The sequence below is a fragment of the Pimephales promelas genome, chromosome 6 (genome assembly GCF_988280905.1).
Source record: "Pimephales promelas chromosome 6, fPimPro1.hap1.1, whole genome shotgun sequence".
NCBI classification, from domain to species: domain Eukaryota; kingdom Metazoa; phylum Chordata; class Actinopteri; order Cypriniformes; family Leuciscidae; genus Pimephales; species Pimephales promelas.
Genome location: NC_142774.1, coordinates 9,019,857 through 9,037,496, shown reverse-complemented (window position 1 = coordinate 9,037,496; position 17,640 = coordinate 9,019,857). Strand labels below are relative to the sequence as shown.

The window sequence follows — 17,640 nt, the reverse complement described above, 5'->3', positions numbered from 1 at the left end:
ATCAGACAGGAAGTACAAAAATCGGGCTTCAGTCTTCTCCGTAGAAATCAATGGGGTTGCTCTGTCCATTTCTTTTACTGTCTATGCGTTTTACTCGGCGGCCATCTTTAAAACGGGCAGCTCCTGTCTTTTAGAATGTGGAAATATCAAATTCAGACTCTCCAAAGCTGTTCACCAAGCTTACGATTAAATTTCATATTTGAGATCACCAATGAAAACTGATAACAACTGTATCTTATATTATTTGTTTCTAAACACAAACCATGAATTTGTTTTTTTTCAAGGCATATGTCTTTGCTGGTTCATATCAATTTTACAAATTCAATTGTGTCTTCAAGTTTCTCACCTCAGGCTGTATTAGAGAACACCGATATCATTCACATCAGAAGTATTTCGTTTCAGAGCTGAAAATACGAGAGCAGACATATGCTTGTAATACAAAATACATTCTTTAATCTGTTTAAATCACTGTAAATGAGACAATGAGACATAACATCAGGAACAAAGTTAAGGACTAACCCAGGAAATCAGACATTAAACAAATACACAACATGAGCTCTGTGAAGAAACGTATTTTTGAAAATAATTTAATAGAAATAGTTCTGCGTGGGGATTTTCATATCTGCGGTGTAAAACAGAGCTTGAGGAAATGATCTCACACCATGCTATGACAGACAGTAAGTTGAAAGTAAAGTGTTTAATGTCTCTTTACGCTACTTTATTTGCCCCATCTGTTCCTTTTTACCAATATATACATGATATACAACTGCTTCTTAAATACATTGACAATTTTGCATTTTATTTACAATATAAGAGCTTATTAGATTTTAATTATTATTTTTATTCTAGCTAAAATGTGGTGTGGAATTTTACAAACCAAAAGTACGGACTATGGTTCATGATGCCATAATCATAAAAGCATCTGCACATTCACTGTACAGCACTCAAAACTGTAAACATCTTCCCTAGTATTTCTGACAGAATAAAAATGCTATCTATTGAGTAAATCTGAACTAATGATCATATTTATCAGGCTAATGCATTACTAGTGTGTGGCTACCTTGACAACATACTATCGTTCTTCTGTTGGGGTACACATTTCAGATCATTTTTTAGACGAGAAAAACTCAAAGTGCACTTTCAGAAGGGCAGATGTCTGAAATTTAGAAACAGAAACAACTAAAAATTAAAATTGCTCTCTACACGGTTATTAGCAATCGAGAAGTCTGCAATAATGCAACCAAAAAAAAACCTAGTTATATTTTAGTGGTTATGCTGTGGGAAAAAAAACTCATATGTGCATGAAATATTTAGTGACAAAAACCAAATCAGAGCATTGAAAATGATACTAAAATGACACAGCACAGGCATACCGAAACACATCAGTGATAAATATGGCTTGTAGATCAATAAACCTCCAGCAAATAATCTTGAAAAGAAGCACAGGGTTACGGCTACGTCTGAGCGTCCACCATATCGCCTCGTTCCCACCCTGTTCTGGCACACATTCATCTGTATCTCTCCCTTTATCACAGCTGAGTAAGTCCTGGAGAAAGGAGCCCTCGCCCGCTCCTCCCCCAGAGGGACGCAGGGGCCCCCAAAGGTGCGGCTTGTCTTCCAGGAGCCTCCCGTCTCAGATCCTCTGGCACACGTGCAGCCTGGACCTGGAGAAGGAGGTGGCGTCTTTCCATACCTTGCAGGCGAGTCCTTTGGCGCAGTCACACCGCTGGAAGATCTCCAGGCTGTGGGTGCCTTTCTTGCGCTGCTTGGTGCAAACTTCGCCCTGCCGCAGCACAGGCTTGCAGATTTTGGTCCAGAAGTGGCGAGCGCAGCAGTAGCCCTCCGAGCAGTCGGACGAGCGCAGGCAAGGGTCGCCCTCGTGACCTGCAGGTGAAGGGAGACGTCAGTGCCATTTCTGGAGCTCAAACTCAAGCGCAGAATGCTAAGTGTGATAACGTCATGGATATAGTATGCAAAAACAGGGTAGTATGTCTGATTAGTACTAGAAAAACAGTAGCCCAAATTACAACCATGGCCAGAACTTAAAGCAGCACTATGTCGTTTTTTCAACCGTTTTCCTCAACCTTCAACCTTTTTTTCAACCTTTTAGCCTCTTAACATCCTTGATTTGTCATTACGAGTGCACAGCCATGTGAGTGGTGATATTAAGAGTGACCACGGTCAATCTGACTGCAGTAGACGTGAAAGATATTAATAAAAATGGTGTTAATTCAGTCAGCTCACATACCTCTATTCGCTTCCTGTTTTCGGTCGAAGTCCAGAGTAGTCGATTGTCGAGCTCACACGTGCGATCATTGGTGAATATCACCTCAAACCGACCACTGTGTGGTGTTCAGAGAAAATCAGCTCAAATGGATAGTTCATCCGAATCAGATGTTGAACACACGGAGGAGGCTTGAGATGATATTCACTAATGATCGTGCGTGTGAGATATTAAAGGGTTAGTTCACCCAAAAATGAAAATTCTGTCAGTATTTACTCACCCTCATGTTGGTCCAAACCTCTATGTGTTTATTTGTTCTGTTATACACAAAGGAAGATATTTGGAAGAATGTTTTAATCAAACAGATCTCATTCCCCATTGACTACCATATAGGAAAAAATGCATACTATGGTAGTCAATGGGGAATGAGATCTGTTTGATTAAAACATTCTTTCAAATATCTTCCTTTGTGTATAACAGAAAAAATAAACACATAGAGGTTTGGAACAACATGAGGGTGAGTAAATACTGACAGAATTTTCATTTTTGGGTGAACTAACCCTTTAAATGTAAGTATTAAGTCTGTAAAAACACGGTTTAACGGTAAAGTTGGCAACTACAGCTACTGTTTTTCACTTTAACCCAGTCCAGGGCAAATCTTAATCACACTTGACCTTTCTGTTGCCCATGCAAATATTCTCCGCAACGTTCAAGTGAAATCAGAAAACAAAGTGCAACCAAATACGTCACTGCAACTGATATAGATCTATTTACAAACAAATGCAAAGCAATTTTCCAATGGTTGTTCAGAGAAACAGAGATGCCCTTTGAAGTCCGCACCAAGAAAAAAGTGATGGAAAAATGTTTTGTTTGCATTTCTTATCTTCTTATGTCGCTAACCACACTCCCACACATCCCATAATTTTTAAAATATTGGCCTCTACCAAATGGTTGAGATGTCACTTAATGGTAATAAATGGTACCGGAATTCATAGACACACATTGCCCATCATAATTTATGATCAAAACCTTTTCTAGTCTTGACAAACACATTGTCAGAAAGGTCTGAGTCTAAAGGTTCCATATTTTGTAACAGAAGTGATATTTGGACAGAAATGTATTCATTTGTTACAATTAAATTTACACATTAGATGTTGTGATTCCATCGAGTGTTAGACCTATCTTTTCTCAGCTGCTTTTAACTGTTGTTGAGTTATACGTGTATTTGTCTAATTGTTGTGTACAGTTGGGTCTGTAAAGCACTTTGGTCAACTCGTGTTGTTTTTAAATGTGCTCTAGAAATAAATATGATTTGATTTTTGATTTTGATTTTAAATCCAATGGAATTCATGTCAGTTCTGGTTTTACGCCAAAACAAAATCTCATGAGAACGTACATTTTTGTGATATCAACTTCAACTTTGGAACACAACTTGGTTAGATATATGGCTTAGATTTTATAGGAGTAAATATTTTGTAAAACATATATTTTCTATAAAATAAAAAATATTTAGTGCAGCATATTTGATTTAATGTAAATTTAAAACTTCCATAACTTTTTCATACTTTAAGTGCTTTTACTTCAGCAATAATCAGCATTGTTTTCTTTAAAACAAGACTAAACTTAGGTCTTTATTCCAAAGCAAACTTTGTAAAGCACGTTTTAATAGTGCATTGTAATGGCCATTATTAACACAATTAACTATGTGCCAAAATCAACCGTTTAGTTGAGCATGTTCTTGAAAAATTATTAAAAATATACTGAAGTTTTTTTTCATAGCACCAAGTAACATCATTTTGTAGAGTACAAAAAATATGCTTAGCTTGCAAAATTTCACCAAAAACTGTTCAGATGGCTGGGGTGGGGTGATTTATTTGTTTCTGACATCCATGTTAGAAGAAGTGTTGTGACAAGTGCTGTTGATTGACGCTGTGAAATCTAGTGGATTTTCTTGGCATAATATACCTCAACCAGATGATAGAGATGGCTCAGTCAGTTTGAGTTAAGTTAGGTACTCCACTCAATAAAATATAGTGACTCAAAATGTGCTCAACCGTTTGGTTGAGAAGTCAGTTAAAGGGTTAAAGTTGGCATGAAATGAAAGTTGCCGTCGTCTTTTGTTTAGTCCATATTCAGTCCATAAATTATTCTAAATGGCAGTCGGTACAACATTTAGTGTGCCGCTCAGTCTCAGCCTAAATCTGGTGTGGTTTAATTTCTGTTTGAGAGCGTGACAGAGCCGCCGTGTTACTGAGGCGAGAATACAGAGGTGAGGAAACGGCATCGTGATCCTTCCCACACAGGCCTCCCGCTGTGGTTAAATCTTCAAGATATACGAGCTGCATGTAGTTGTGGGCCGCCCTCCCCCTCAACACATGCATGAAACCACATCCAGTGAATCAACTCATTTCAGACATTGTTCATAAGTGAGTATGAATATGAAACACTCTCAGTCTCAGATGGCCACAAACCGCCCACAGTCTGAAACGAACAGCACACCAGACTGGATGGATCACTGGAAGGTTTGTCAGAAAAAAATAAAGCATGCTTCTCCATTTGTGACATTGTCAGTTCCTCACCTTTGAGAGAGATCTTGGCTTGAGCTTTGCCGTTCTTCCTCCAGCCTTTGTCTTTGATAGGAAGCGTGTTGTGCTCCTCCATAGGTGATTTGTGCAAGCTCTCTGAGATGGGGATGCAGATATCTAAGGAATGACAGAAGAAATCCATTGTAAATTCCCCCTAAAGTTAGTATAAAGAGACTGGGAAATCAACAGAAGAACATACAGTTGCTGCAGCGGTTTCCAGGGCAGCACATGTTGTCTCTATGGCAACGCTTCTTTCTCCTGCGGCAGGTGAGGCAGCGGGACGGGGCGTGCTGGGGACTGTGGCAGTAAGTTCCCACCGTGCACTCTTTATCACTGCTGCATGGATAGCCCTGAAAACGAGAAACACTGATCAGGTCCATTTCTTCTCCACCAAACCCTGTTTTCAACACAGTTCACTTTAAAAAAAAAAAAAAACTTTTGATGATAATTTACTCACCCCCATGTCATCCAAGATGTCCATGTCTTTCTTTCTTCAGTCGAAAAGAAATTAAGGTTTTTGATGAAAACATTCCATGGACTTCATTGGGAACCAAACTGTTCAAGGTCCAAATGAGAGTTTCAGAGCAGCTTCAAAGGGCTTTCAAAGGTCGAAGGGTCCTAGATAAGACCCTTATTCATCGTCTGGTGTCATTTAAAGCCCTTTGAAGCTGCACTGAAACTCTCATTTGAACCTTGATCAGTTTGGTTCCCATTGAAGTCCATTATATTGAGAAAAATTGAATATTTTCATCAAAAACCTTAATTTCTTTTAAACTGAAGAAAGAAAGATGTGGACATCTTGGATCACATGGGGGTGAGTAAATTATCAGCAAAAGTTTTTTTTTTAAAGTGAACTTCTGTACTCCTTTAGGTTTGGGTATTTAACAAAAACTTTTGAAGTATAACAGAGTGAGTCTTTATACATTCCTTAGTAGGAATTAAGGGTGATGAGTGTGTATATAGTCTGTCAAATTGATGTCTCGATGTGATTGATGTGCTTGACATTAACACCCACCAACCCATGTAATGCAGTCACTCCTACTAGCCACTTTTTCGGGTTGAATTTTATAAATAATTTTTACATTTTTCAAATGTAGTCTTTCAAACAGGCATCTGAAATAATAAACTAATTGCAATGTTGTCAGAAATATAGATTTTTTTAATACTGAAATATCTGAAATGCTTCCAGAATCGAGACATGATACCAGCTTCGCTTTCTCTCTCTCTCATCTCTACACACAAACCCGCCTCCACTCACTCACTCACTCCTTTCATTTGCTCCAGATGAATAGTGTTTGTGTTACAGGGCTTGAATTTCAAATTTTACTGATTCCCTCAGATTTTCTGCTCACACCCAAAGTGCGGTACAGAAATCCGCCTCTCAGCACTACATTGAGTTATTTTTCGCTACTTATCGAGTCAAATAAGCACAAAATAATGTCAAAATGCCAGTCTTGGTGAATATTTACATTAACACAGTCATGTTTTAACTGACCGTAAACAGTTGAGAGAGAAAACGCAAGTGTAACATAATGGATCTGTGTTTCAGGTCTTAAAGTGACAGAAGCCTAATAAACATACTGCCAAAAATTATGAGATAATATTAAAATTATCTATATGGCACTTTTTCCCTATGGTATCGATGGCAATATGTGGCCAGTGACAATCCTGAGAGGTTAATAACTTTGGAAAAAGTGGCTGGTGAGCAAAAAAGATGAATGTCAAGTCCTGGTCACAAATATTAAAATGAAATATGAAGATAAGGATGCCATCAAATTGTCAGGAGCAGAAAATATTGATTATTCCTACTCTGGATCCCCAGAATCAACTATCCCTCATCCTTGTCACCAGCTATATTTTGTTTTTAATGTGACAGCTAGAAATTATGGATGAAACTGCATGCAAAAAAACGAACAAACCCCACATCTGAATATGCCTACTTTCATATATAAATAGTAGAGAGACAAGTAGCATCTCTGAATTCATGAAACAGTGAAAAGTATTATGATAACCGAATACTTCCGGCGAGTAAATATAAAGTACATTTGATGGACACTTGACTAAAACAAAATTATAGTAATCTTAAAACTGGAGTCCTCGGAGTTCATTTCCACTACAATCCAATTGATTTGCAATATGACACCAGTTGTTTGTGTCTGTGGACATTATACAGATTCATTTCTCTGAAAAATAGAGACAATCTGTTTTTAGGTTATTAGGATAATCAAAATATTATATACAATACATATGTATATGAATGCTCAAGAGGATATCATAAACCAAACAACCAGAATGCAGCACATAAACCATGACTTTTATGTGATTAAACTGAAAAGTTGTAATGCAATTTGAATCATTTCATTCATAGTACATTGATAAATTGTCTAGTATGTGTTTTATATTAGCGTACCATTGAGTTATAATCAAGTTAGGCCAGGCTAAACTGGTTTGAATTGGTCTAGGTGCGCCACCCCCTCCAAAATCAGCAAACCAGACCCGGCTCCCTATTATAAGGCTAAATGACCTTAATATAAGATCAAATGGATGAGACGGAGACCTTGACAATACATTATACAAATCACAAATTCATGAAAAGAAACCAGCCAATGAAAAGACGCTTTACATCACCCGTAACAATCTTCGGTTTAGCGTCAAATGCAAAACATGTGGTCTGAGAAAGGTGGGGGGGTTGGGGGGAGAACATCTCAATATCTAATAACAAAAGAAATGATTCTGTTTTGTAGATCGACAGACCTCAGGGCAACCTTTCTTATGCAAGTAACAAAATTGGTAACATTGAAAACACATGATGAAACCCAGCCAAACCACCAACGATACATTCACGAGAGGAACGAGGAATGAATGAAGCCCATTAAATGTTAAAATACTAAAAAGTTACTGACCTCAAAATTCAGTATTCATTCGCTGCATCATTAGAAAGTTATTGAGTGCATTGCATTAGTGGATGAATGAATGTAGTAAACACCCTCTTATTCAGTTAAGTTACATGATGTGCTTTGACGTAAAACATTCTCAGATCTCCCGCTTAATCATGTCAACTTGAAGATATGAAGAAGTGGATGAGACTAATTTTAATTCCAAAGCTGCAAGACTCACCCGCATCTCATACCCTTCACTCCATAGCATCCCATAAACCACCAGAGCCAATGTAGACACATAGACGTGTCTGCACATAATCTGGCAACGTCATCACATCAGGATTTTAATGACCCGGCCAGCGCTTGGATACGAGTCGTTGATCCTCATCCCTCATTGATTCCACAGTCTGTTTTTATTCCTCCCATACGTTCATGTGTGAGATAAGTGTCGAGATGATAAGCTCAGAGACAGACAGCGATGAGGGATGCCCACTGGCCCCTGTGTCACCGCTCGCATGCTAGCAAAAAAAGCGGACTTTGAAGACTAAATGTGCCATGCCTTTGAAAATCATCTCCCTATCTGTATTCTCCCTCATGCCTCCGAAATAGCATTCAAGGATTTATATCAGGTAATACCCAGACTATGTCACGTCTTATCTAGCGAGTTTCAAACAATAAAGCATGCAGTACTATAGCAGGCAGATTTGTAAAACTGGCTGAAAAATATTGCCAGTCTATTTTTTTATTTTTAAAAACAGTATCAGTGCTGTCAAATCGATTATTTACACGATATATGTAATCAGATAGATAGATGGAAATACTGTAATATTTGTGGTTTACACTTAAAAAATAGATACGAAAATAAAACAGCATAACTTTAAAACAATTGAACTTGACTTCAAATATATATATATATATATATATATATATATATATATATATATGTGTATATAATATTAATTTATAAGCTATTTATATTTGATGTCATATATGCATATATTTAATTCGAATGTATGTATGTATGTATGTATGTATGTATATATATATTAATCGCATCCAAAATAAAAGTTTGTGTTTACATAATATATGTGAGTGCACTGTGTAAAATTATTTTATATATATAAATACACACACATGTTAGTATATATTCAAGAAATATTTTCATGTGTATACTGTATATAGATTTATATATAATTTATATTATGTATATAAACTTTTAGTATAAAATTAATCATTTTTTCTTAAATATACATGCATGTGTGTGTATTTATGTATATACAAAATAATTATACATAGTGCACCCACATATATTATGTAAACACAAACTTTTATTTTGGATGTGATTAATCGCGAATAATCGTTTGCCAGCCCTAATATATATATATATATATATATACATAAAGTAAAATAATTTATATAATTCATGATATATGTATATATACATAAATATAAAGATAAATAATTATATATATATATATATATATATATATATATATATATATAGATATATATTGTATACAGTATATAATAAAAAAAAATCTGCAACAAATACAGCCAGCTTTGAGCCTATAAAGTAAATATTGTATGCGACAGTTTACAAAAGAATCATCTTCATCTATACTATAGGAATGCAAGACTTCCTTCGAACCCGCATCAGTTCATATACACACAACAGACTATGAGATCGTGAATAGGGTTTCCACACATAAAACCCATGTATCACACACATGTTCCTCTAGGGCCCCGGGGCCCAGCTTAACTTGACCTTGCAAAAGCAAAGCTGACATCTGACACCATGAATGGTGTTAGTGAATTGAGAGGGTTTTCAAGAGTAAAATAAACTATGTCACTGAACAAACAAACCTTATCCACCCTCAAAGGGCATGGCCCTGTGTGTATCAGATTGCACAGGAAAGCAAGTGAAGGCTAATCTCACCAGCACTCAAAACATATCTGTAGCAAACCCTTAAAGGCATTATTGACACATATGGAGGCTGTGGGAATACGAGTTCCTACTTAATTATGTGATGGGTATTTTTTTGTCACAATAAAATTTTATTTTTTCTCTACTTCCCAATAAAGACTATAGCGCAAGTGCAACAAAAACACTAACAAATTCAGTGTAATTTATCAATGCATGTTATCATTGGTGTGCTGCCACAGAATACAACGAAAATACAATGTCATCTCATATAAACCAGCTAAATCTTAAACAAGCTGGTTTGCTGATCTTAGCTGGTTTAAGTCTGTCTTTCAGCTTGGCCAAGCTAGTCTACTGTAGCTTGACTCACAACAAGGTGAAGCTGGTGTTTAGTGGGGCAGCTTTAGTTTTAGTAGGCTAATATTGATCTGTTTTTGTAATTAGCATGGCTAACTGGATGCTAACTGTTGCATTCATGGAATTTTGGGAATGCTACAGAAATGCGACATCATGCCTTGCCAAATGAAATCATGGTTCAGAAACTCATGGTCATTAAACCATCCAGATGATTAGCATGGTTAGCGCTAAAAAGCCGCCACACTTTTGCCTGTTTTATTTCACTCTCTCAGCTCGTTAGCATCACTAAACAGTCACTTAACCTCAGTGGGAGCAGGAGAGGGCGACCCACCTCGCCTCTTTACAAGCCAGACCCAAACAATCCCCCGCCCCGCTCCTACTCGTTAACGGAACCTCAGCGTCAAATTAAATTTGAGGAAAGGCTAAAAGTCCCAAAGCTGCGGCACTGATGTGAAACAGCTCTCGTGTAAATGCAGAATACTAGCCTCTTCCCCTCTAGTCGAGAGGTTAATGTGGTGAACAAGTTCTGCCAATCCCAATATCCTTCTTTTTTTGGGTTGCCCACAACTGGAAACCACCATTAACCCCCTTTGAACATCTGTAGCTAAACCGCTCTTAACCGTCTAAAGTGAGTGACTTGTTGGTTTGTTGGTGATTTGTGGACAACGTCAAGCCAACATCTGACATGAGTTTGATCAGACACATTTTAATTGAGTTGTTGCTACTAATAAAACTCTTCCATCATGGCTACAGGCCAGCTTTACTTATAGCACGAAACGGCGAAGCGATTTCGGCTCGTCTCTGTTAGGACGGATGTAGGAAACTGGGTGGCCGTTTCTCTTGCCTGCCTAATTTGCAGCACTTGGGAGTACGCCAGTGTGGGAGATTTATTGGGAGCTTGTGTTATAATCTTCACCATATCCTTGAGCGTTAGAGAGTTAGCGGACTTGAGAGGAAACATTTCAGCAGCTGTGTAATGACATAATGACATAAAATGTAAAGCATTCTTCAGACAGCTCGCCCAGATGGGAGAGAAAAATGTAGGAAAAGTGACTACTAGGACATCACGGCAAATTAAACTGAGTGCCACCATTAAATCTTTTAGAGAGTCACCTGCAAAACTTATATGGCTAATTCCCTATTTTTCTTCATTTCATTTGCATTGTAGTTCTTACCTTAATATGGTAGGCAATTTTTGGAGCGGCTAACAATAGCAAGTTAGCTTTGACAGTAGGGCTGTAGTACTCGAGTCCAGACTCGAGAACGTTTTTCTCTAGTTTTCACTCGAGACTCGCTGGTATTCAGACTCTTGGTCTCGGCCACTGTCTTGCCAAATATGGTTTTCCAGGTGTCTTTCTATTATGTTTATTATATTGACGGAAAAGTGAAACACTAGCCACCTAATAACCAATCACACTAGATTATCCTCGCACGTCACGCTCTGCATCTGAATGCCCGTTAATTTCGCATTTGTCAACTTTGTATCAGCCTAACGTCATAAGTTATAAGTTCGATTACGTATGGTGGTAGTAGCTAGCTGTGTGTGTCATATGCGCTAAAGGTGGTTCGTTTGGGTAACGTTAATGTTATCTGACATCGGTGATGATTTCTTCAGTTTTAAATTGACAGTAGAAAATGTGTTTAGGACGAACAGAAATATTCTCCAGGACGCCTACAGAACGAAAGACATTTTTGTATGAGTGTTCATGTATTACTAGCCTATTAGGGTAATGTTAACTAAGAAAATGCCAAAATCAACCGACCAAGAGCTCACTACAACGAAACGCGTCTTCTCATGCTGTTACTATAGTTAATATCTTACTAGCTACTACTTAAAAATCCTGGGTGTTGTGACACTTTTGCTTTTAGATCAACAAAAAATAACACCAAATTACTGTCTTGATAATTGACTGTCTTACTGTCTTTTTTTTTCCTGTCCTGGACTCAGACTCGAACCTTTTTGGACTCGGTCTTGACTTGGAATCGACTTGTCCTGGTCTTGGACTCGACAAAGGTGGTCTTGACAATAGCCCTATTTGAAAGCATAAGATCCCACCCTCCTATAGCCTTCCACTTCACGAGAGACGGCATTAAATTACCTCATGTTTCAAAGCAATTAACATTACAATAATAATGAACAAACGACTTAAAGAGCTCTGACCTTTACCACTTGACTGCTGCAGATTCATTTTGTCGTTGATAGTGTTGCCATTGAAACGCATACATTTGAGTCACGAACCACTCTGAGTATAACCTCACGGGTTTCAATCTCTTACCAATTACAGCAGGTATGGAGAAAACGCAGCATAAGCTGTTTTTTTTTTTTTTGTGGTTCAGGAGGAACTGTAAAAGGCGGCTGGTGTTTTAGTTGCGGTGCTCGGTGACTGAAGTCTGTTTAACTCTGCATTGCATGAAACGGGCTGATGATGTGTGATGTCTGGAAAAAATCTATCATAATGAACTAACTCTTCCCAGACTGTTAATTCACATATATCAAACAGCTAACAAAAGATGTTTTTAATTTGTCAGTGCTTTTTCCAAATAAAATTCAAAAAAATGTTTGGGTGCGGCAAAGTCCGAAAGTTAATGAAACTTTGACAACAGCTTGTTGTGAGGATGCATGCCTAGTTTTGTTCAATTTCGTCCAAAGGCGGGAATTAAAAAACAATAACTTTGATTGAGGAACTTGAAATTAGCATGCATGATATCATCACATGCATCAAAGTGGCAATAAGAAAAATCAACACCATGAAATGTGGAAACTGCAAAAAAAAAACAGGATGTCTATACGAGGCTAATTAGAAGACAAATGTTTTCAATTTCCAATTTAAGAGGGCATTAAAACTAAATAAATTTCTCAAAGATAGAATTGCAAAGGTTACAAAGGTTTCCTGTACAACAGTTGTAACCCTATGTCTACATAATTTACATACAAGTTTCTTTGGCCCTGTTTACACCTGGTATTAAGATGCGTTTTGGGCGATTGGATCACAAATGCTAAATTCAGGTGCTAAAACGTTTTAAGCTTGTCAAAAACGCATTCGACCGAATTGCTTTCGTAGTGTAATCGCTCTTTTGATTGAATGTGTTCAAACAGCCAAAAAGACCTCCAACTGACCTAATGCGTAAACATTATGGGAAGCGCACTCACCAGACGGGATTTAAAATTTGTCTGCCGGAGTCCCAAGTTTGGTTTGAAGACGAAAAATGTACCAATCACAATGTTCTCTCACCATTTGTGATTTCGAACACACGCTCACAGCGTTCGGCTGGTCTTGCGGCTGAGCAGAAACGAAAGCTAAAGCTAAGCTTATTTATCTACATAAATTTCCCCGCAGATAGAATCTCCACCCGAAGAAATCAGGACAGAAGTGGTTGAAAGTGGATTAAAACACCATGGTGTAAACGGAAATGTGTCTCCCTTGTCTACTTGTAATCCAATCGACCAAAACGCATCCTGATACCAGGTGCCTTTGTTCCATAAAAATCAAGCTAATCAACATCAACTACTAAAAATACACTACATGCAAAAAATAAACAGCTTTTTACCTGGTTTTGTTGCAGAAAATGAACAGCTTAAACCAGTCTAATTGGTTTTGTATACACCCAAAGTCTGGTTTGGTTGGTTTTAAGGGAGTTTTGTTAGTTGGTCAGGCACCTTAAACCACCTTAGACTAGCAGAACAAGTTACGCTGGCTTAAGCAGTTATTTCTTCAGCAGGGTATACATTTTTTAAAGTTATCTTTCATTATTTCAATTAAATCTTCTATGCAATTATTTTAGATTTATAGAGTCGCCTCAGAGTATAAAACGTTCTAGATCTGTCTTGCACCATCTGCAACTGGAAACTTCCAAATGAGACAACAGTCGCTCTGTTTGCAATCTGAGTTGTTAGCAATCTACATTTGGATAAGAAGCTAAATGTAGCATGACATTTAACTAATATTGGACTGTAGTGGTTTCCACATGTATAGCAGTGGCCTGATCATTCAGACCACCTGCGTTTGTGCAGATGGTATATTTGAAAGCAATTGTTTAAATGAGGGTCTGGCAGGGAACTTGCAAACTGGAGATCGTCCCACTCCAAAGAGGATATGAGAGGAAGAAAAATCCCATCACCTCCTCTTTTTCTTCCAATAAATTGTGTCTGCTCTCAATTAAAACACCATCTTCATATTTACTGCTGATATGAGAGTCATAACCAAGACCAAAACCAAATAGCAAAAAGGATTTTCATCTGCAGTAATATTTGGTGACTTACCCATGCTGAGAATTTATTGACTTAAAACAAGTAAATAAAGCATGAGCTTGGTATGATTCCAGGATTTACCATGCTTGACCATTCAACTGACCTACAATAAACCCTTTCTGATAACTGTATAATACGCAAGTAAAACTGTACACTCCAGAAACAAATTTTAAAAAGGCAGCTGTGGTTACAAAAAAATTACCATGACAAATAAGGTAGCAATATAGGTTATTTCAACGAATATAAAACTGTAAAATTGAACAGCATTTTACTGTAAAATTACATGTAATTAGATCTATTACAGTTACACCCAATAAGGAAACATACTGTTAACAAATTAACGGGATATTTTAAGGTCCAATTTTACAGTCTTTTTCTGTTAAAATCACGTTCATGTTTTATAATGTAGCCTCCCTTAATGATCACCATCTAAAATAACACAAATGTTTGAGCCTTGACAAATTGATTAGCCTAAATAGATGAGCTACAGCCTACATTATAGGCTATAACAAGCCTTTCTCTTTGGCGCTTGATGGAAAGTAAAAGTCTAAATTTGACGTGCATCCTTCCTAAATGTAATTTACAATTTGTCAAACCATTCCTTTAATGAACAAAAATGCAAAACAAAAGATCAGAAACATGAATTCTACAGTGCAATGTACAAATAAAAAAAAATGAAAATAAAAAAACGACCTCAAGTTTTATTAATCGCAAAAGATTACAGCGTTACAGTCTGTGGTGATATTCCGATTTCTGTGACTGCGATCAAAATATTGTCACGCGTAGGCTATTTCAATATACCACAAGAAAACGATAAAATTCGGACAATCTTCTTGTGACTTTGGGACAAAAGTTTTGTCCCTAAGACAAACTGTAGAGTGGGCTAACTGACAAATTCCTTTAAAAAGATCAGCAAACAATTTGCTCCCAAGTGACACGTTCCTTATGCATTTATTAAGTAATAATGCGTGAAGGGTTTTAGCTTTCTCTCTCTCTAATAAATGGATAGAGGTGTCGGGTTTACCTGAGCGGGGATGTTGCTTTTTTTCGGGATGTCGCTATTTGAAGCGCTGGAGCGGTTAGAGGCGATCTGGGGCTCCAGTGATTTGATGGAGTTCACCTGGGCTTTGCTCTCGGTCCCTTGAGTTTCTCCCATCCGCACTACCGCGATGATCAGCGTCAACATCCAACAGCTCCGACTCCGCGTAACGCTCAGCATCCTTTCAGTCTCGTCTTACTCTGAATGAGAATGTGTTGGTTTCTTGAAGATAAGATGTTTCCTACAGCACTAGGTGCTTTGACCACCAAACTTTGGCTTAAAAAAGCATAAACTCCATTCTACAGTGTCCATCAAATAACCTGTCAGTGGGGAAAAAACTGTTATGAGCTGCTTAATATGCCATATTATAAAATCACAAAGATGTGGATAAGCTTAAAGCATCAGGATGCTGAACCAAAAAAAAAGTAAAGAAAGTGGCAGCAGAGAGGAGGATTCCTGCTCGAGTGTTTGTGAAGCTGCCCGCTGTTTCATGATGTGGTGGGATACCTTCTTTTTATAGGATGTGTTTCCTCCGCCCCCATTCTGTATTGACAAAAGATGACTGATCTGTGGTGCGCCCCTGTTCACACACACACTACTGACTCGCGGAGAACCATCGGAGCACATTTGCGTTGAGTTCAGTTATGGATGTTTAAAGACATTATGTTGAACCTGTGAAGCATGTTATTTCATGGGATTTCCAATCAGTCAGTCTGCCGATTACATCTGATGCCTTATTTAAAGTAGCTAATAGGCTATAAATACACTGAAAAAAATGAGTAGGATTTACTTGAAAAAAGCTAGGCAACTTTTTTCACAAAATGTTAGTAAATTTACAAAGATTTGCCAAGTCAAAACCTAAACATATTTATCAGTAGCTTTAATTAGAAATCTTTATGTTAAATTTACTTGGAATATGTAATTAAGTAAACTTTACAGAAAATAAGTAATTTTAACTTGGCTAGTAAAAGGTTGATTAATATCGATTTAGTTGAAATTTCCTTTGCATTACATTTGCATTACTGAAACAATAATATTGAATTTAATTAGTCATTTATAGTATGTGCTTACGTAATTTATATTACATCATGTCAGATGTTAAGCATCGTGAATGCAAAGACCTCATTACTTGGTAGACAATTACACAATGGCGGTAACATTTGATGGGTTTTCGAGTTTGAATGTGTCATTTTGAGAGAAAAAAATTACTCGAAATGTCACAAAATGGCAAGTTACTAATGACAACAAAATCAATGATAAAACAGTGTAAATACAGCTGGAAACCAGTGAAAAATGAACCTCATTAATTATTCAAGGTCCAGTGCATGATGGGAACCCCAGTATCAGAAAAGTTAAGTAATTTTTATTTATTTTTATTGAGCTGATATTTACACTTTCATTTCTACTCGCTTAATAGTACTGATATTGGATTTACTTAGTTTTTTAATTCTTGCCTGAACTAACGTTTTCATGTAACATTGTTTTTTTCAGTAGTATTTACTTCACCAAAAAAATAATTTTTTACAGTGTATAGTATACTTAGTAGCCTAAGTAATTAGTGAATTTTGAGTCACGGTGAGCAATTTTTTTGGGGGGGGGTGGGGGGGGTGGCAATAGCTCAAATCTATCTATTTACACTGTAAAAAAGCTGTTACCTTAAATTAAGTACAATCAACTTGGATGTTTAAATCATTTCAACTTAAATTATTTTAAAATGACTTCAAAATGAGTAGAATCTTGAAGATTGCTTGACTTATTTTAAATAGTTAAAATAATTGTTTACAGTTTAGTAAAAAGAGAATAGTAAAAGATGATGCATCACTTTTTGGACACATTTAATAAAAAAAAAATGTAGTTTAGCAAACAATAATATTGTATAATCTGGGAGTTTCTCAGTTTAAAGCAAATTGCACTTTAGATGTGTATGCTTGAACCTTTAATCAGCTGATCTTGGAGGTTTAAATTATATGAGATGGACGCATTAATAAATCAAATATGAAGGAGGAGCGTGGAAGTAAGTGAACTGTAATATAGTAATGCAGTCATGCCTTATGAAGATGAAATCATAGGGATTGTGTTTTTGGCAGCTACCATATAGCACTGAAAACAAATCTTCACTGGTAAAAATGTAGCCGGAGTGGAAAATATGGGACATGAAAGTGAGGAACAGGTTCAAGGGAGAATAAGCAGAGGAAAAATAAATACTAATTCCAATGAGGTTAACGGAGAACTCTGGGTGGCATTCTGAAATTCTGTCATCGCCGCAGTGTTAATAAGCCAACCGAGCTTTGATCGCTACGATGTAATGCTCTGACATTACAATCCAAAGGCTTTATCGACACAACCCATCTCGTGTAGAACAAACAGAGACAAACTCACAGCAGGG

General features: G+C 37.1%; 1 protein-coding gene across 1 annotated transcript; it reads right to left on the bottom strand.

Moving 5' to 3' along the window:
- Positions 1-1,526: 1,526 nt before the first annotated feature.
- Positions 1,527-15,730, bottom strand: dkk2 (dickkopf WNT signaling pathway inhibitor 2). The gene is made up of 4 exons (XM_039688704.2): positions 15,240-15,730; positions 5,009-5,159; positions 4,804-4,926; positions 1,527-1,884 (listed from the first exon to the last, which is right to left on the bottom strand). Exons 1-4 carry the CDS (start codon positions 15,432-15,434, stop codon positions 1,634-1,636), a joined length of 720 nt encoding a protein of 239 aa, XP_039544638.2. The 5' UTR covers positions 15,435-15,730; the 3' UTR covers positions 1,527-1,633.
- Positions 15,731-17,640: the final 1,910 nt, after the last annotated feature.

Bases quoted from the DNA above. Each gene is read 5' to 3' on its own strand.
- dkk2 (XM_039688704.2), bottom strand. From the start codon at position 15,434: ATGCTGAGCGTTACGCGGAGTCGGAGCTGTTGGATGTTGACGCTGATC. The intron at 4,927-5,008 runs GTATGTTCTTCT...GTCATTCCTTAG, and splicing joins TGGAAACCGCTGCAGCAACT to ATATCTGCATCCCCATCTCA. The intron at 1,885-4,803 runs GTGAGGAACTGA...CTTCACCTGCAG, and splicing joins AGCCAAGATCTCTCTCAAAG to GTCACGAGGGCGACCCTTGC.